We start from the raw sequence: 20,638 nt of genomic DNA, 5'->3' as shown, positions 1-20,638 counted from the left end.
AAAACACATCACACGTCCTGACCTGCTCCGGGGGGCAGGTAGAAGACAAATATAGCCAACACGCTGGTGAGGATGCAGGGCAGGATGATGTTGATGATGTAAAAAAGAGGCTTCCTCTCTATGATGAGATAGAAAGTGATGTCTTCATACAGATCCTCCTTAATGTTCTTTCTCGAGGGTTTATGACAGATGGCCCATTCTCCATTCTCTGTGGAGAACGGACAGAAGAGAGTGATGTAGATAAAAAACAAAGTTTGTCTGTAATCTGCAAGGATCTTAAGACTATTCTTTATGCCCAGCAAAGAACACATATTGTTATTGAACTCTACTGTATATCATATCATTTAAATACAATTGTGATTAATCGTGATTAATCAACAGCAACTGTGCGATTATTCACATTTCAAATTTGAACTTGTTTAATTGCATGTACTGTATATACTTATCTACCTATCTGCCGTAGTGTAAGCACATTACAAATCCCACATTAAAAGGCTTATTTTTATGTAGGGGTAGTTTTTGGAACTCACCAGTGAAAGCGTTCTCATCAATAACAATCTCTTGGATCTCATTGCCGTCATCATCCAAGAAGTACTGCAGATCCACCTCAGAGGCGTCGTAGGTGTAAGAGCGGAAAACCATGCTGCAGTTCTGCCAGTCAAATGGGAAGTACGAAACCTGTAGAATGATACAAATGTTGCACTATGGTATAGGTATTTACTGAAGTATCAGCTTTGAGACGGGCCCTTGTTATTTACACAGAATCAAACGGCTTCACCTCTATAGAACAGGAGCTGCGGTAGATGGCTGGAGGAAGCCAATTCACCGTCCCGTCACTGAAAACCAAGACGTTGACGTACAATGCCACGTCAAACTGACCGTCATTGCTGTAAGGAAATACATGACGTTGATTTTGTTAGCAAATTATGATTTTTGCATTTGTAACATATAAGAAAGCCATATTCAGTTATTTGGATTGATAATAATGATTTTTTAATAATCCATTCCGACCCCACTCTTCTTCTTCTGGTCATACCACATCCTACTAGCCGTCCCCCCAGTAAAACAGCACTAATTGGATTTTGCCTGTGCCAGAGTCCTTCTCGCTTTTTAATTAGTTGACCAGTAATTTTCGTGAACGTCAGTTAGCCCCACATAATTTTGTCTTTACTTTTTGTTACCTCGAGTTGGTTACTCTAACATTGGTTTCATGTCATTACAGTGTGTACAACAACTTGAACCATGGGGTCACGACCCCATGTGGGGACGTATGGAATTAAAACGGGGGTTGCCTTTAATTGATTAAAAAAATTACTGATAAAAATTATAATTGAAAACATCACACAAAAAATTGTTAAAAAAAATCATGCACTAATCTGGCTGCTCTATATACGCATGCAACACTGTTTAGCAAACATGATCAAAACCTAATTCAAGAAAAATATAAAATGTCTCTGGGGTCACCAGAAATTTGTGATGCCAAAAAACATTGGGAACCACTGTTTTAATAATAATAACCAAAAAACGTTGGGAACCACTGTTTTAATAATAATAATAATAATAATGTTATTTTGAATATTCATTTATTCTATTACTCTTCGGTCCATCTCAGTCATCAGAGATATGATTGTTTAACAATAAATACTTTAAGAAAAAGAGTGACAGTAACGACTCACTTGTTGATGAGGTAGATGTCAGGACGCCACACCTTAATGGGAGGAATCCTTAAAACGTCAATATTGTCGTACTTTTTAGGGTCCCACGACAACCTGTAGTCTTTCCAGGCCTGAGAAACAAGGGTGGAGGGCACTTAGAGGGTCAAAGAGGGGAGATAAAAGGAAACAACATACTGCTAGATAGCTATGAAATGAAGTCTCTTGTCATTTACGTCCCCATTTCTCCTGACTTTGATCAAACCCTATTTATCTTGACACAGGCTGACGTAGCACTGTCAGAAACTCTCAATCTGCACTGTATTCCAATAAGCAAGCGCGAGGCGGAGAAGTGAAGGAGCAAATTCGAGACTGAAAGATGTGCGGCGCCACATAATTTGTGGTTATAGGAAGTGACATGTCTGTTTAAGGGCAGTGTGACAGAGCACATGAGAGGAGAGTCAGAGCAGAGGAGCGTGACTGAGTGATGAAGACAAACGTCTGCTAGCTCATACCAGATTCATGAAAACGTTGGTTGTCATCTCGCCGTTCTTCTCATTCTACAGAAAGAAATAAAACAAAAAACAGAATTAAAAAAATGCTAAGTATCTTGAAAAACAGAGGTGGGTAGTAACGAATAACACTTACTTGGTTACATTTACTTGAGTAGGTTTTTCAAAATAAAATACTTCTAGGAGTAGTTTTAAATCACTACACTTTTTACTTTTACTGGAGTAGATTTATGAAGAAAAAACAGTACTCTTACTCTGCTACATTAGGCTATACTGAGCTTGTTACTCCGTACAGAGATACTGGATAAAGCTTTTGGAAGTTTTTGTTACTTGTGCTGTAAGAAAAATAAGTGTTACTCAACAGTTACTCAGTACTTGAGTAGTTTTTTCACCATGTACTTTTTTACTCTTACGCAAGTAATTATTTGGATGACTATTTATATTTTTCATTGAAGTACTCCAACTTACCTAAAGATTATTTTATTTTAAGGTATAAATTTTTGGCTCTGTTGAAAAACAGTGAGTCCTGTGATCCGCAGACAACACTATTTCAGCCTTTGCAGCATCCAGTGTATACACTGTAACTTTAACTTGTGTGCTTCAAGGTCATCGTTAAAAACTTTAACTTGTGTGCTTCAAGGTCATGACAAGTCACCTTACACTTTATGTTCTTTTGACAGATGTATTTATGGTCACGCTGTATTTCCATAAAATCGATTCATTGCTGCACACTCAAAAAAATTAGGTGGTTTTTAGATTTAGATTTCCTCATTTAATAAATAGGAACAGGTTAAATCTAAACAGGATATTGTACGATTACAATCAATGTTATAGACAAAAAAAAATCTATAACATTATTAAATTTAGCAGTTGATAATATCAATGTTTTTGGCACTCCCTCCCTAACATTTACTAGACCAAGGACTACAAACTAATAGAAGTAGAGCAGGTACCCTTGTATTACAGTATTAATATTGTAAAAAATGTCTTTTATGACATGACTACCACCATTTATGTACCTCGTATTCATGTATCCTTTCAAATACTTTACAGCTTCATATTTCTATGAATTTCTTGACCTCCCTAAAGTATCTTTACACTCCCACTCTGGGTCACAGGCCCGCTGTGGCAGATCCCGGCCTTAATGCAAAGAGCAGGGAACAGTTTTGAAATACATTTTAATGCAGTATTGCTCAACTGTCCAAATGGGCTTAGTACTGGAATGAAACATTTTGATCACTTTAATACTGCTTACTGTGAAAAGTGAGCATCTTTTTTTGTTTTTTGCTTGTTCGTTGTTTTAATTTTGTTTTTCCAAAAACTCATTTGTGTATTCCAGGTCTGATTTCATTTGTGATGGACCATAAGATAATATAAACATGATGTTCTATGCTACAGTATGAGAGCTCTGCATATACAGTATGTTTAGTCACCAGTACTGTAGATCACCACACTCCATCATGACATTGTCTCGACCAGCGTTTTCCAACCTTTTTTGAGCCACGGCACAAATATATCATCAGGAAAACCCCACGGCGCACCACCAAACAAAAATCTCACTTAATGGAATATATTAATCTTTCAGTTTAAATGATCTCATGATGGACTAAAATCTCAGCCTGTTTAGTTGAAGACAATGCTGATATACTGGCAGGAATTGAAGAGAGAGACTCACAAAGATCTTTTGAAAGAGCTCTGATGATCTTTTTTTTAGTTTTCATAGCCTTCTGCTGCCAGAAGAGGATTTATTTTTTCTGCTTCTAATGCTTGTAGTAGCAAAGAAAAAATATATTCATTCTGTACAAATTTCACCATGTATCTTTGGAGTCAAAGGGTCTGATCTTTGGATTGGTCTGTCTGTGGCATAGTTTATCTTTCCCGAGCAGCTCATTCAAATCTTTTGAAATGTTTAAATAACCATAGTTTACGGTTGGTTCAACAAATAGAAATAAGGTGATATAGGTGTTATGATGATAAAAACACTAACTGTCTTCTCTGGTCTTTTTTTTGATAAATAAATATTGTGAATTTCTCCACAAATAAGGGACATCATAGTCATAGTCACTGTGTAGACTAGGTTTGCATTGACATGTATGTATTTTTATTTTTTTTACCAAGCTGACGAGCTGAGAGAGCGTCATCCCCACACGCACCATCACCTTCTCCTCCCAGTATCGAGCTGGCCTGACTTTCATGTTGTAGTCCTGAAAGAGCTTTTTGTGGAGCTTTCGCTCTGTTTCGGAGGCATCTGAACAAAAAGAGAAAACACATGCATACATCTTCTTATATTCCAGCACTTGTTTCATGTGTGTCCATGATTTTTGATAAAATTAGAATATAAAAATAGCAAATCCTGTGTTGATAGAGTTGTTGGACTTTGGTCACTGACTTTCAGACCGCAGTCTGCTTGTTACCATGGGGGGTCAGTGAGTCAGGCCTTTATCGGTCAGAGGTTCATTTCTCTTTTAGAATGTCCAGTGCTAAAAATATTCAGCATATACAGTGAGGACAAATTGCTACCTGCTTTCCTTGTTATTAACACTGTGACTATGACTGGTTCAAGCAGGGAAAAAAGTTACTATCTACTATTTTGACTGTTTTGTTTTTGTGAAAAATTATGGCAGTGAAAATGTTATTAATAGCGAAGCTAAAAAAATCCTTGGACATTGGACATTACTGAATGAATGATTCCACAAAGTCCCACTTCTGTTGAGTTTGTTCTCCTCCAGTGACCGCACAAATATGCGAAGAAGATGGAGAAGGACAGACAGGACATGCAAAAGACGCTGGACAGATGATAGTGATGTACGATGGGTAGCAAAGGTGACTGAGCTAATGTAATTGATATGCAGCAGGGGAATGGATCAAAGGGATGTGTCGGATTCCGCCTCCATCAGGCACCAAAATAGAGTCTGATTAACAAACAATGATCTTTTAATATCATTCATTATATGTTCTCAGAAGGATTTATCTGCTATTCAAGCGGGGCGACTTCTAGATCTTAGACGGGTCACGTGATGAGGATTCTCCCCTCCCTGCTGTGTCTGCTGGTTTTTGCACCTGCAGTTTGGTTTTCTCGCTGTGGTTTTTTCTTTTGTTTGTTTTGTTTTGTTTTTAGCTTGCCACAGATGTAGAAGCACCCTGGGAGGTGGTTCTCACTGAGGGACAGAAACAATCCTAGCTACGACCAGGGAGCTTCATGCTCTCCCCCTCCCACTGAGATATCTGAGGGTCAAAAGTCAGATCCCTTCAGCTAAGCTAAGATGGGGAAAAAAAAATCACTGTATATATGTTGTGATTACAATAAGAAAAAAAAATCAATAGCCCTTTTGCATAAGAATTTTGCACTGCAGAAATTCTAATAACCTAAGTACTGTCAACTAGGAAATGGATTTTGTGTTGAGGTACCCTTGAATAATTACTGTAGTTAAAATACAGTTAAGGCAGAGGAATGCCAAGAAGTCCAGGGCAGTGGTTTGTTTTCCAGTCCCCTGTCGTAGGGATCAAAGGTTAAAGTCATCGGCAGTCAAACCATTTGTTTTTCCTGCTCTAACCTCTACTTTGGTATGAGTACAGGAGATGAAGAAGCATTGTGTGTTTTATAGATGTGTGATGTTTTGATTTCACCTTAAATATATAATGAGCGTATTTTGCTGTAGTCACATCTTCGTATGATAAACTCAGACAAGTCAATTTCAAAATTTAAGTCGAAGTGAACGTGCTGGATCAGGGAAAGAAACACTGGCCATTCAAAAGGACAACTGGTCAAATGACAACAATAATTCAAATCAAAGTTCTTACCAAGTAAAGTGAGAAAAAGACTGCTGCATATGATGAGGAGAGCGTTCATTCCTACATTAACCTTGACTACCATCTTCAGTTGTCTGACATTAGCCACAATAATAATGGCATCTTCTGCCTCCTTGATGTGCCAGACACAGGCCCTTCTCCCTGCTATAGACAGGGTCCACCTTCAGCTGGAACTCGCTGGAGAAGGACGACAGCCTCCAGAAACCTCCTAACTACCTTCGAGCTCTAACATACAAAAAAAAAAACGTTCAAATAATTTCTTATGGTTGACTTTTAGTTGCTGTATACGTTCAAATAATTCCTTATGGTTGACTTTTAGTTGCTGTATAGGTTATTGGTGGATCACTCAGTGTTCTCCCTTTCCTTTCTCTTCTTCTCTCTTTGCTCCACAGGCTGCATGGGGTGAGACCACAGCCTGATTGGATGTGGTGTGCTGGGAGTGACGAGAGGGCGTTATGTGTTTGGGCTTGTAAGCCTGTGGGGCAGGCACCTGTTGGTGCTCACCAATGTGCGGTTAGGACTCGGAGTGGGAGGAAGAGGAAGTGCAGGGGGAGTTGTGGGATGGGGTGAAGCAGCGACAGTGGGTTATGGGTTATGACAATGAAGATATTTTTGGGAGGAGGAGGGACGAGCGGATGTGGTACAACGGGAATTTCATCTGTGTCTCTTCCTGTGTTGGCAGTGGTGTCAATTATTTCGTAGTCATTGATTTCGGTCTCTGCTTCTCAAAGGTATGCACTGAGTCATTTTAATGCAGCTATGTTCACCAGCAAAAAAAGCAAAGTGAGGGATATACATCAGCATTATATAACTTCACTATTAGATGTTGCTTAGTCCTAACAAAGTGTAATCTGTAATTAGTATGACTGTGTCCACCATATATGCAGTAAAATTCATCCATAGATTTTTATAGACAGTTTAAAGCGCTGGCATCAGAGTCAGGTGTAAGCAGTTTATTCTGCCAAAGGGAGAAGAGCCTTCTATGGAGAAGAGAGTCGGCGATGAACATCTATTTCTTTAACTTTATTACCTCTGGTTGTGTGTATTAGTAATAGTGAACACTTTTTAGTGAGTGCCCTGTAACCCACGAAACTACTCTAAATGACAAAATGCAAAATGTCTTCTCAGGCATATATAGTAGTCTTTAATATATTATTTTCATGTAGTCTTTACAAACAAGGGGAAAGGGGACCACTAGTGGTACCAAAGGACATTGCAGAGGACAGATATGTTTGTTTTTGTTTTTAGTTTTTGGTAAATTATTTTGAGTTTACTGTAGCAGCTCGAAATATTGTTTATTTGAGTCATAACATCTGGTGAAAGAACACAATACAAGTTATTGTGGATGTAATTGCACAGAGTGGTAGATTTTCCAGCTGTGATACAGATTGTTCTAGGTTAAATTCCAACTACAACCTCAACCCCCACTTCTTCATGAAAAGGGACTCACTATTAAGTCAGTAATAGCAGCCACAAAACTTAATAACCAGCAAAGACAAACTGGTTGGACTGTACATATAGTGTAGTCCTGGGAGTACGCCGAACTAAAAAAACTCTACGCTTAGTTTTTTGCAGGTTGAACTAGAATTTCCTACATAAAAATAGTCACTTGAACGCTTCACAGTGCCTTTCTATTTTTCCTTTAGAGAGACTTGAATGTGCATGGTGACACAAATATGGCTGTAAATGTATTGTGGTATTGATGACTGTGGGTAAATGTCCTTGATCCATTCACCCTAATCCAGCTCGATGTTGTTGTTGTTGTTGATCAGCTGTTCTGTTGTTGAAGCCTGTGTGTAGCGCCATGTTCCTGTTATTTAAATATGTACGTGTTGGCTGTCATGTGGAATTACCACTGCTGACCATGATATTCAGCCTCTTTTGTAGAATAACACAATGCAGTTGTTAATCAGTTTACATTAGAGATTATTCTTAAGAATTTAAGTCAGTGATTTCCCAAAGACCAGGCAGTAAAAGTCACTTTGACCTTCAGAGGATGGTTCTTCTGTATGTTCTAATATGACTTCTGTTTACTGACTTCTTAGTTTCAAAAGACAAATAATAACATTGAGGTTTGCTGTGAGCTGCACTGAAGTGTCCTCGTGGTAGTGATACACAGGCATATTCTCAGCTGAAGTTGACATTTTATTTGGCTGCAGTTTTAAATGTCATTTCCATGTGGAGCTCTAGTAATTCTCTTTGCTCTGACATGCTGGTTTGGTTTATAAAAAATGTTTGTTTTCTCTCTGTCAGTTTTGTTCCACTCAAACAAATATCTAATCTGCTTGAAAATACTGAGCTCTGGCAAAATAAAAGGTTTTACCACAAGTGTCCCCAACCACTGGCCCAGGGACTATTGCCAGGCTTTAGATTAATTATTAATTTTATTATTATTATTAATAATAATATATTTATGTATTTCAGTAATCAATATAAAACAATTTATTTTGTTGTGTGCAGTGGTGTACTGTGTCACAATGACACTACTGTGCACAATACAAATAATAGTTTCACTTTTTTAACTCACATCATCTAACCCAGTGGTTCTCACACTTTTTCTACTCTGCACCTGAGAAAGCAGTGATCTCTCTGAGTACCACCATGATGACCAACATTAGAATACAGCAGCAGAGGCCTTCACTGTTAGCTTCCACCACAGGAGAGATGTTTAGAAAGATGTTTAGGTTTAAATGTTGTATTAATTGTGCATGTTTCAGATTTATTCATTTGAAAATGTAAATGTGAAAATATGAATTTTCCCCACGTACCACAAGAGAGCACGCGTACCACAGTTTGAGAACCACCAATCTAGGCCAAATCCTGACATTGTATTATTGGGTTTTCATTATTGGAGAAAGAAAAAAATGATAATGATTCTTACCGATATTACATAATTAAGCTAATATCATCTATATAGCTAATATATTTTTTGGGGGGTTGGAGATATTAAAATATAAGATGATGGAAATTGTGATTGTGATCATGCTGTAGGTAATTTCGCAACGGGATCATCAGTAAGAACAAACAAAATGAATAATTGTCTTATAAAGATTATAAGGATTTTTGACAAGTGAAAGGAGACGAGACAGGTGAAGGCAGTTAGCAGTGCAGTAATGCTGTTGTTCAGTGGCATTGACGACTGACTCCTTTTGACACGATGTCTCTTGAACAGTGAAGGTAACCTTTGTGGGAGTTACTGTAAAGTGTAGTACACTGAAAGACTCTGCTCTCCACTGAGATAAGTGCTTAAATGCTGTTATATATTTATACCTATCTGTTAAATTTATTCACACCATCTCATTCTATATCCGTATTTTCTTTTATATGCGAGGTCATACTTTCTGCTCTGTCTCATGTCAGGGTCTTGAGTGCAAAAACACAAAGAGGACATAAATCAAAGCTGCGCTGAGGGTTGATAGAAGAAGAATGTCACGGATTTGCCCCCCGCATGCCTCTGCTCCGAGTATAAATACATCACTCAGAAGGGCCCCATGGTGTGTTTGTGCGTCTGTCTTTGTGATGCTACGGTTTCATGCAAGGTCAAAGAGAAAGATAATAGGCTGCAGATAAAAGTAGGGGTGGAAATGAGGCAGTAATGCCGCAGTCCTGTCTGTAGCGTCAAAGCTCTGTCAGCTTTGTCTCCACGATGACCCGCTGAGACTGACTGCATTCTCTCAGCCTGCAAATGCCTCAGCTGACGCACTGCATGTATGCATGAGTGTAATCACACTGGGAGAAGTCAGGGAAGCCCATGTGGCAAAGTCCAGTAATCTGTGTCAGTGAGAGGTGGTTATTTATAGAGTCTGTGGGCGACGTTGGTCACAGATTGAGCAGCAGTTCCACATACACTCTCAATGTACAGTAAATGGTATGACAGTATGCGAATTAGGCGGCGGCGGAATGATTGGAACTTCTGTTGGATGTGTGGATGAAGCAAAAGAGCGCCTAAGGTGAAGTGAATGAAGTTGGACAAATTGAACTTTTCAGGCGGTATCGTGCTACAGCTACGAGTTTCCCAATGTCACCTCCTGGAAGTAATCTTCTTTACCTTCATAAGAAAGTCCAACTGTTTAAACAACTGTTACTGTTTCTCTCTACACACACTCACACACACGACAGCAGTGCCTAAAATACAGTGTGGATTACTACAGTAGCAAAAAATATCCACAAAGCACGTGCCGCACTCTGGCTCATTTTTACACAGGGAAGTGAATGGCACACGACCTGCTCATCATAGCATCTGCTTTGACCTGGTGTTTATGCGTTAACACCACATAAGAATATTAAACCTTAGATGTAGACTCACAGTGACTATCACAAATAAAACACAAAGAGCAAAGTGGATAAATCTGTGAGGCAGCCACATCAGAATATTGGTACATTTTCATTAGGTAATCAATGCCCTTGTCATTGTTGACGGGTTTTCAATAATCAAGTGTTGTCTTCTTGGCAACAATTTCTTAAAGCTGTAGTATTTAGGTTGGGTTAGATGACACTACACTATAAACTGTAGACTCTAGAATTTACTGATGGTAAAACATACCGTAAAGCAGTGTTTATGTACATCTTCAGGTGTACCATGGAAGATTGTTCACATTTATTTAGTGTTTAAACTGTAGTTTGTCTAAGGGTACACCTACACTAGGGCCATCATACTGTGCCCGAGTACTTTTGCCACCTAAAGTCCAGATTCTCTGGCTAGTGTTAGTGCAACTGTTCCGTTGCGTGAAGCACTTCCCTGCTACGGCGCGAGTGCAACTGTTCCGCAAATGTGCGTGAAGCACTTCCCTGCTACGGCGCGGTTGCGGGAGATGGGCTGAAGCATGAAACAGTGGGTCAGACGCATTTAAGCACTTTGCCTGCTACAGAACAGAACATGTGAGTGCACCCTGAGTTTGGCCACCAGGTGGCAACAAATAGATACTAGAAACCAGAAAAAGAGACACAGAGCTGCTGTTTGCATGTCTTTCTTCAATTCCTCATCTTCAGTTTATCAGGATTGTGTTCAACTAAACAGGCTCACATTTTACAAAGTAAATTGAAACAAGAATATCTCAAGCATATTATACTTTAAAAAATGCCATGGCTCAAGATTTTACAAAACTGTAGACATAGAAAAAAAATATTTTCTTTTATTGTGGATAAAAACCCTATTACAGAGATTCCATAAACAAAAAGCCAAATGAGTTATATTATTCTATTCTGTAAATACACATTAAAGCCAAATGAATTATATTATTCTATTCTGTAAATACACACTTAGTACTTTGCAGAACAGTAATTGCAACAGTTCCATCTGACTTGCTGAACCTTTTACACTTGATATGGTAGCCCCAATGGTAACCAAGTGTTGGTTCTCAAACCATGGCACATGTGCATCTGGCTGTACTTGGGCTCTCTCTAGTGGTAAATTATAGGTATAACCATATATTAGACTTAATTGACTTCTATCTACTTGGCAGAGTTGCACGACATTTCAAGAGTTTTTTTTCCAAGGAAAATTAGTTCATGTTTAGGTTGTATTCAGTCTCCTAAGGAAAGTTTGTTCTTTACAGCTAATTGTATTCTCAAGTAAGACTAGTCAAATTCCGCAGAGGTTCATCTGGATTTTTGTGGGGTTCACACAGAGGAGCACTGTTAGTGCAATACAAATACATTTTACAATCTCTACATTACAAAATGAAACAGCGAGAAGACACTTCATCAGGGCAGGAAAGGGTCAGTGGGTGTTAGGTTAAAGCGAGCATCAGCGAAGATAGCCAGGGTTCCCACAGTGGTGAAGACAACGAAGATCAGGAGAAACATGCGGTCCACCACCATGGCCACATACTGCCAGTCCTCCTTCATCTGGAGATGGTGATTTGACAAAGAGCCATTAGGAATTGGGAGAGACGGTGGGTAAATGTAAGGGGAAAAGAACAAGAAAATAAAGTTAGGACCTATAGAGAATGTTCAAGGACGCTGGGTGAGGGGTTTAAAAGAACAACAAACTCACTGCTTCATAGTCCTTCTCAGCCTGCAGGGCCTCTGCGATATATGTGATAGCGTCTATCGCTGACTTAAGATCATCCGGTAGTGAAAGGTATGTGCTGGGGCCATCGATAAATTTCCTTAGGTCTGTTATCATGCCCTCTGGCTGAAACCTGAAACATCAAACACAAGAATGCATACCACATTTTGATTATATAAAACTAGAGCTGTCAAAATCAGTGCATTAACCACGATCAGTCATTTGAATGATTTGAATTTTAACACACAAAATATTCCATCCCAGCATGACCTTCAACTTCAGTTCAGATTGCGTCATAACAGCCTCACAGAGAGGTCAGTAAGTAGGTCTACCACTGACAAGCTCACTGACAAAATTGTCAAATGGACAGCAAGGGACAGTAGAGATTAATGTTGTTGAGGACAACAGCTTCACCGAAGTTCGCGGAAAATATCGATAATTCCACCATGTGAATTAGTCACAAATAAAAACAAACAAATGAAACCCAAAACGTAGAACATTTATCTCAAATTGCGACGTACATGCACAAACTGGAACCGTGCCCTCAGCCAGTTAAAATACTGTATAGCTGCTCTACAGGCTGAACCACAGCTTAACCACGGCAAAACTGTGCTTTTCAATTGCTATACTTATTTTACTTAAGTAGAGGAAAACCTGTCTTTCCAGTTGGAAGCACAGGCATCGTTCAGTAAGATCAAGTTAGATATAAACTGTCATCTCGTCTGTGTTGGCCATGTCATTGAACTCCATATTACTATCCCTTGAACAAAGCTATCACATGAAGACCAAGACAGACTGTGGTATTTTCCTAAGGATGGCACCAGTCCCCCCGTCACCAGGCTGCAGGCACACCTACTGTCAAGTGTTAAAGCGATGCATATGTAGTGACTGCACTGTAATTAAAAGCTGTGAAATGCTAAAGCGCACATGAGCCAGGCTGCGTGTCTGCTTAACACTCTTTTGACATTCAGATGGTAATAATCCGAAGGTCAGAGGAGCCCCCTCCTACACCACTCGCCCCCCGGGCTGCCTCTGCCAATGAGGGAGCCACCACTCTGCGTCTGATGACTTGGCTGTTTTGGCTGAAGAAGCCTGTGTGACTGTATGTGTTTGTGTGCCTGTGTCAGTGTTTACATGTGGCCTTCAGTCACCAGCCGTCAGTCACAGTAGGGCACCGGCCGTTGCTGAGACGAGGCAGGAGAAAGTTGTTGTTAGAGCCTGGCTATATTTATTTTTCATATTGGAGAAAGCACTTTGTAAAAAAAAAATAGGTGAGATTTAAACTTATTATTAACTAATTATCGCAAGCTAGGGATGTAACAATAACCAATACATGTATCTAACTTAAGGCTCGCGGCCAAATCGGACCATTTTTGCGGCCCACCACAGCTTCACTTGTGTATGGTTGTACGGTGAGCATAAGCTACATTTTTCACTTGAGACATCCTACATTTTTTGACTTGTTTTAATTAATATTTTTAATTTGAATTGTTCAACTTATATGAATAAGGGAAAATGCTGCTGAAATCTGTTCAAGTTCTTCATTTCTGGGTAAATTATTGTCAGTACTAGACTGTTCTATAAATGTTAATCCTATTTGGCCCCCAACCTCGACCGGGTTTCAGATTTAGGACAATTGAGTGATTTAAGTATTGGGACCAAAACTACAGTGGAACCATTGAGTGATTTAATACAGTATTGGGACCAAAACTACAGTGGAACAATTTTGCCCTTATCTGAAGGTTATTTAGGTAGATCAACAATGTCAGCAGTTCGGAGGTATTTTAACGTCAGTAAAAAAGACAGAAGCGAGACTAAATCACCTAAAGATGAACCATGGCTCTGAACACACTAATGTCTCTTGTCACTTTAATGAGACAGTGGATAGATGAGTTTACACATCTTTTGCCTGGGAGTTATTAGACAACATTATGTGTGTTAATTTGTTAACTGAAACATTGACACAGTGCTACACAGATTTAGTGACACTGTTTACTGGGAAGCAGAACTACACGTCACTCTACTGCATCAACCACAGAGACATGCTACATAAATAAGCGTCCCGACATACAAGTATTCATACGAGCAAGCCTTCGAGTACATTTTTGCTTTGAGATACAAGTAAAGATTTGAGATGCTAGGTGGCCGAGCCCTCGCTGTCTCACTCGCTAACTTCACGTGTTCGTCGACTTCTGTATGCGTCTCCTGCAAGTCTTCTGTATTGTGTTTGCGTTATCTACGTGATTTTCTCTCTATTTTGTGCATTATTCTTCATAATAGTGACGAATGCTAAGAAAGTGAGTGGTAAGGATGGTAGAGAGAAGAAGAAACGCATGATGACCATGGAAATAAAGCATGAAAATAAATATGTATGAGTGTGGTGCCCGCTAAAGAAAGAATACAAATCGAAAAAAGCAAAAAAGTAGTACAGTTAAAAAAATAAAATTTGTAAGCTAAGTTAAGTTAATTTTAACTATATGTACGTAACTTACAAAGTGTACGTCTAAGGTACGCTAGATATCAAGTGTCTACATACGGGCAAAATCTCTTCCCCCCTCCTCCTCCGCACATATGTAGTTAGTTAGTTGTTAGTTGTTAGTTGTTAGTGTATATCACTCTCAAAGGTAAGAACACATAATTAAAACCACATTTTATTTTATATCACAGGAATCCTTATATTCTATAATTGTGTATGTGTCTCTATAGCAATTAAAAACATGTTTTTTCCATTGTTATTAGCATTAATAAGGGAATTTTTTAGAGGGCCAGAACAGATTTTTTTTTCTGTTTTCCCGCTTCTTATGGGAGAAAATGATTTGAAATACGAGCACCTCGGTCCTGGAATGGATTATACTCATATCTCGAAGTTCCACTATATTTGGTATCTGTGAATATTCGATCGACAAAAAAACATACAACTGTTAAATATCATTGTTGGTGGTATTGGTATCCTGCGAAGGCGACGTGGTGACACACCGGTGTGTGTTGCCTCTTTGGTGGTTGCACACGACACAAGCGTGTGAACTTGTGTGTGATGGCAGCGCATGAGTCAGCGCCGTAACGCCGACAACGTTTTAGTCCCACTGAGCGCTTCACCCTTTGACATCTTTCCACCTCCAAAATCACGGAGTGAAGCAGAAGCACACAACGAGCTGCGAGATGTGACACTGTGAAACACTGGTGCGTTTGCAAAAGTGTCTCAAACAGAGGCTCTGACAGCAAAAACACGATGTACCCAGTTTTATCAGTACACACTGCAGAGGGTTTTACTTTTTCCTCTTGTCTCCTCCCGTCAAAGACTTTGTGCAAGAGACTCTTGTTATAGACTGTCTGTACATTATCTAAAAAGAAAGAAAGTTAGAAAAATACATTTAATGTAAAATACTGGTGTCTTTATAGCCCAACCTATAAATGTATATGAAGCCTCCCCTAGACCTATTTTTGCAGCTACTCCCTAAATAAGAGGTATTGTATCAACATGTATGTAATTTCTCTTTCATAAAAGATATTATTTTTGTCTCCTGCAATAATATTTGCAGTGTCTCACACTGACTTTTTTCTGCTCTGATTTTCCCTGCTGCAATTCACAGTGCACAGTGGTGCAGCACGTCCTTGAGCAATGACACATGGATCTTTGCAGGCTGCTTCCAGTAGGGAGACATACCCTAAGGTTTCAGACCACCAAAAAAAAAAAAAGAAAGAAGAAGTGCTGCAGCACTACACACAAGCAGTAGGACACTTGAGCTAAAACATCCAGCTGAGAAAAAATAAAAAGAACAAGGTGTGGCTCTCTTCGTGTCCTGTGACTGGTTGCTGTCATACTGTGACAACATGACATCCATCCCACTGTGTAGCTACAGTAACTGCACCCAACCTATGTGACCACATTCTGCAGGAAGGGAGAGCATTTGTGCTAAAACATAGGAGTTAATGGTGGTAAATAGTCACAGCTGTGTACGTTTCCCAGGGACACATTGGCATGTAGCAAAGCCTGTGAACACCTAAGATGAAGATGAAGACTGTTAGAGTATGAACTGACATAGTCAGCCGCATACGCTCACCATTGCTGATCAGCAGTAATGCACTGACATGCATTGGTTTACTGCCACTTAGACATATCAAACGTAATATTAAACACTGTGATACAGAAGATATGTTGACAAGCTCCTCGTGATCCTGTCCAATCAAAACAAATCAATCTTTATTTCAGACCAGCTTCACTTGCTTTTGTAGAAAACCCTCAAGAATGCGAATCATTCATCTATTGAGCTGCGCGTACAAGACAAATTCCCAGAACACTGATTCGTTGCAGTTCACGCTACTAGTCACCAGAGGGCAGACTGGCACCAGGTCTACAAGTTAACATGAAAGGTTTGACCTCACAGGCAGGGTAGGAGCAAGAGCTGCTTGATATTCAGGGCAGGAATTGCGGGGTGTACAATGCAGCGCTTCCATCTCTGGCGTTCCCGCAAGTGTGGCAGGTGAGGAGGCTGTGACCTGAAAATAGTCCAGCCTCATCACATACAAAAGAACTCAAAACATGAAGAAGACACAACCTGGCCTCTGCACCCACCCCTCTCTTTCCTGTGGCACAGAGGACTTCATCAGTGAGAAGCAAATGGCCATTCTGGAGACTAATTCAACTAAAACTGGCCGTGCCCGGTGCCAAGACATGCACTAAACCCAATTATGATGTGTGAGTGTCGGTGTAGACCCGAGAGACACAGCTGTCTCATCACTTTACGCTAATTAACCCCCCTCCCCCTCTAACTCCGTCACCTGTACTTCCACCTAGACACACAACATCCCCACTCTAATGTGCCAGAGTCCATTTGCACACTGTCATTATTATTTTAGCAATGATTCTCCGCCGCCTCGCGTCTTCTCCTCTGGACATACTTCAGTTCTCACAGGAGGGGAAGGGAAGACACAAATGCTGCGGCGACAAGTTTTTGAGTGCATTAATAGAGCAGCGGGGGGGGGGCGCGGGGGGGGGGGCTAGCGTCACGAAGTACGGCTGGTCGAAGATTCCTCATTGGAGCTGATTTCCCACCAGCACTAGAGTGTGTCTGACCAAGGTCATTTGTGTCCAAAGCGTGGTTAGACTGATAGAACAGTTTGTCACCAGTTTGTGTGCCAACACTGGCTCAGATCCAGCTCCTTACTCATCAGCTTCTGGAGCAGCACTCTGTGAAAAATTTAATGAAGCTCATCAGTCTGGGTTTCTCTTGGAGGTGTTTCGGGAGCTAAGGTTTAAATATCCTTGTATGCACCTAAATGATAACAAAACTCCCTCAATGACGAATGCTTTCTTAAAAATGAGAAATACTGTAGTTCGGAGCGTGCTCGTTCCAATTTAAAGGCACCCCACGTCAAATCTTCTCACATCTACACCACAGGTCAGGGAGCTGCTGGGCCTCAAATGACTCTGTCTCCGTTCGCTTCTTAGCTTGTGACGCAAACCTGAATTTTGGCAGTAAGTGCAGCTTTTACCGCAAGCTAATAAAAAATGACACAGTGCTATTTACATACGGGACGTGTAATATATGGAAGTGACTTTTAGGAAGACGTCTGGAGTGTAAATGCTCTGTGAATTCTGAAGCGCTGCTCAGTGGAGCAAGGCTTTGTGCCTGAGCACATCACTTTGTCGTTTTTTTTGCAGAATAGATGAAAAATGAGATACGGCTTTAAGATTTGAAGTGTGTTATTATTTAAAAAAACTAAAACAAAACAACTTTTACAAAAAACAAACACAAACTGAGGCCCTTATTCAATGCACAGTGGGCAAATTTACAGAGTTAGTATTTGCAACTGACACAGCCTGCCACAGGTGGCGTCATTAGGGATATGGGGTTCCTCTGGAAATCGACTCTCTGCTCTCTACTTGAATTGACATTTAATATTTTTTACTTACCGTTGCATAAACGTCAGTATTTTAAATCATTGGAGGACCAAAAACTAACAACATGGTGTCAGATTGCATTATACTAGGTTTTCCCAGACTGTGTCTGCGGTGCACGAGCTGCCACTAGGGGGTGGTTTTAAGTGTTTATTTAAGCAGGATTTTTTTCACGCAATAAACATTGGAATATAATCATTTCCTTTGTAAATTGAAGCTAACATTTGAATTAATAATTAATAATTAATAATTGAATTGAGACAGTCCTGTATATCTGTATATGTGTCCGTTCAGGTCATTTGAGCAGGATTAAACATGTTATAGGAAAGCGTTTCTTCTTTCAAAGGTGCAGGTAATGGGAAGTGGGGTAATTGAGTCGATCTGGTTGCAATATAGAAAGCGGAGCGTGTCCAAAAATTTTTGGGAACAGCTGCATTAAACTAACATCCATTTGTGGGCCGTATGTTGGTGGTTTTTGAACCAAAAGTGGCCTGCGGGCCAAGAGTTTGAAAGTCATATAATAGTTGTTATTATCCATTTTGCTTATTATTTTTTGGGGCCACCTGTTTTATGACTTTATATTTAATGTCATTTTCCTGTTGCAAGAAGTCTCTGCCACAGACTTGTGCTTGAATTTATGGAATGTTGGATTATACGTGGATGGATTATATGTTGTAAGGAATTAATATTATTGTCAAAATATACAAAGAAACCATTCTCTTGTCAATTCAGCAGGTGGCCAATTATTGGATTAGATTGATTGTAAAATATTACAAAAATGGGTCAGTGTTAAATAAAGTGTCACACATCCAAAAGCTCTTAATACCAAAATGCGATTGTGCAAACCTCGAAAAAAATGCATAACTTTTTACATTCTTACCTGTTTGGCTTTGGGAACAAGATGGACGAGTCAGGTTTGCGGATGAAGTATTCGTCAGACGCTTTGTTGATAGGGATCCTGTTTTTCTCCCTGCGGGGCATTCTCACTACAAAGATCGGAGCTTCCACTTTTGGCCGCAGCATGCAAAGGTAAACAGGAAGCATGTGGATGAAGATCTAGGTGGAGTGGAAAGGAATAGACACACATTCACTGCAAAATAAAAGCATGACCAAAGCAACTGGATTGACACTTTTAGCTTATTTCTGGGGTTCTTTAATGTTATGTGCTGGGATGATTAATGTAGAGTCATGTCATTAAAGTGAGAAACGGCAGTAAAGGGGAGGCACTGTCGTTCCTTCAGGTGTGCTTGAATAGAGACCGTTGACTCTGGATGTGAAGCCACGCTGTATGGAAGTGTGTGTATGTGTGCGTAAACTCCAGCTCAGCCATTTGTGAAGGATGAAATAGTGTCATATGTTTGAGCTTCAGTGGATATGTATAAAACCAGCAGGTCAATATCACAATAAATATTCCACTTTTATGCACCATTAGGAAGGCTTCACACTCTTTTAACTGTAGCTTTAAAACCTCAGTTTTTATCGATCGATCTATCTATCTATCTATCTGTCTGTCTGTCTGTCTGTCTGTCTGTCTGTCTGTCTGTCTGTCTGTCTGTCTGTCTGTCTGTCTGTCTGTCTGTCTGTCTGTCTGTCTGTCTGTCTGTCTGTCTGTCTGTCTGTCTGTCTGTCTGTCTGTCTGTCTGTCTGTCTATCTATCTATCTATCTATCTATCTGTCTGTCTGTCTGTCTATCTATCTATCTATCTATCTATCTATCTATCTATCCATTCATCATCCATCCATCCAGCTTACTGGATACTGTTTATGTGTGTGTGTGTGTGTGTCACAATACAAAACGTTTAGTAAAACACCTGAAAAAGCTAACGTCTTAGTTTCACCTTGATTACTGGAAAGCAGGAGATAGTGTTTAAATGGTTTCTAATGTGTTTAATGAATGTTTAAATTGATCAATCTTTAATTTTTATATAGTTTTTAGTTAAGCAGTCCTTGACAGTTGAAATAATGTTTTTATTCAAATAGAAAGACTTCTTCATTGTTGATTAAATAGTCTTTTGTCAATTAGAAGAATATAAAGCTGGTTATAAGCGTTTCCCTGCATGTTGACCTTTTTTTTCCCCCACTTTGCTATTCCACCTACAGCCAACCTAATGTATTGATATACCAGAGATGGAGACTTGAGTTTGTCACTCAGACTTAAAACACCATGGTGGTTCAGAGATGGAGACTTCAGACTTAAAACACCATGGTGGCTGGCACACCTGCAGCCAGCTGTGCAGTATTAACAGCAGATAATAGAAGGGTCATTACAACAAGAAAAGCATGAGACTTGACCAGGACTCATGACCAAAGACTTGAGACTTGATCAAGTCTCAGCCCACAAACACTTGAGACTTGAGTTGGACTTGTCACCTGATACTTTAGACTTGATCAAGTCTCACCCCACAAAGACTTGGCATTGACTTGTGAACAAAGACTCTAAAATTGACCATGTCTCACACCACAAAGACTTGAGACTTGAGTTGGACTTGTGACCAGATACTTGAGACTTGACCTTGACTTGCGAAAAGGACTTGTGAACATCGTTGTGGTATACCGTCTAAAATACCAAATACTTAATGCTATTGGGACATCCCCAGTATAGGCCCATATGTAAATAAAGTTAAAGTGTGTAACAATTGATCTGCTGATTATATACACAGTATATTATATAAACAGTGGATTTTTGGACCAGCTTTAAGCGTATTGGCCCTTGGAACATGATGGTCGGCAGATTAGAGCTGGTGGAGGTAAATCA

General features: G+C 39.7%; 2 protein-coding genes across 2 annotated transcripts in view; both read right to left on the bottom strand.

Annotated features, from left to right (window-relative positions):
• The window catches only part of chrnb1l (cholinergic receptor, nicotinic, beta 1 (muscle) like), a 12,271-nt gene extending 6,012 nt beyond the window's left edge, over positions 1–6,259 (bottom strand). The window contains exons 1-7 of the mRNA XM_017032116.2: positions 5,966–6,259; positions 4,279–4,412; positions 2,168–2,212; positions 1,677–1,786; positions 779–887; positions 531–678; positions 23–208 (exon numbers count right to left, since the gene is read on the bottom strand). Of these exons, the coding sequence (XP_016887605.1) occupies positions 23–208; positions 531–678; positions 779–887; positions 1,677–1,786; positions 2,168–2,212; positions 4,279–4,412; positions 5,966–6,038 (805 nt within the window). The 5' untranslated portion in view covers positions 6,039–6,259. The remainder of the gene's footprint in view (positions 1–22; positions 209–530; positions 679–778; positions 888–1,676; positions 1,787–2,167; positions 2,213–4,278; positions 4,413–5,965) is intronic.
• A 4,942-nt stretch (positions 6,260–11,201) lies between these two features.
• chrnb1 (cholinergic receptor, nicotinic, beta 1 (muscle)) overlaps positions 11,202–20,638 on the bottom strand; it is a 22,391-nt gene continuing 12,954 nt past the window's right edge. Inside the window, exons 9-11 of the mRNA XM_008327667.3 lie at positions 18,764–18,939; positions 11,970–12,117; positions 11,202–11,821 (exon numbers count right to left, since the gene is read on the bottom strand). Of these exons, the coding sequence (XP_008325889.1) occupies positions 11,678–11,821; positions 11,970–12,117; positions 18,764–18,939 (468 nt within the window). The 3' untranslated portion in view covers positions 11,202–11,677. The remainder of the gene's footprint in view (positions 11,822–11,969; positions 12,118–18,763; positions 18,940–20,638) is intronic.

Source organism: Cynoglossus semilaevis, chromosome 1 (genome assembly GCF_000523025.1).
Source record: "Cynoglossus semilaevis isolate Cse_v1.0 chromosome 1, Cse_v1.0, whole genome shotgun sequence".
NCBI classification, from domain to species: domain Eukaryota; kingdom Metazoa; phylum Chordata; class Actinopteri; order Pleuronectiformes; family Cynoglossidae; genus Cynoglossus; species Cynoglossus semilaevis.
The sequence above is the reverse complement of the archived record's forward strand: the minus strand, read 5'-3'. Positions and strand labels throughout refer to the sequence as shown.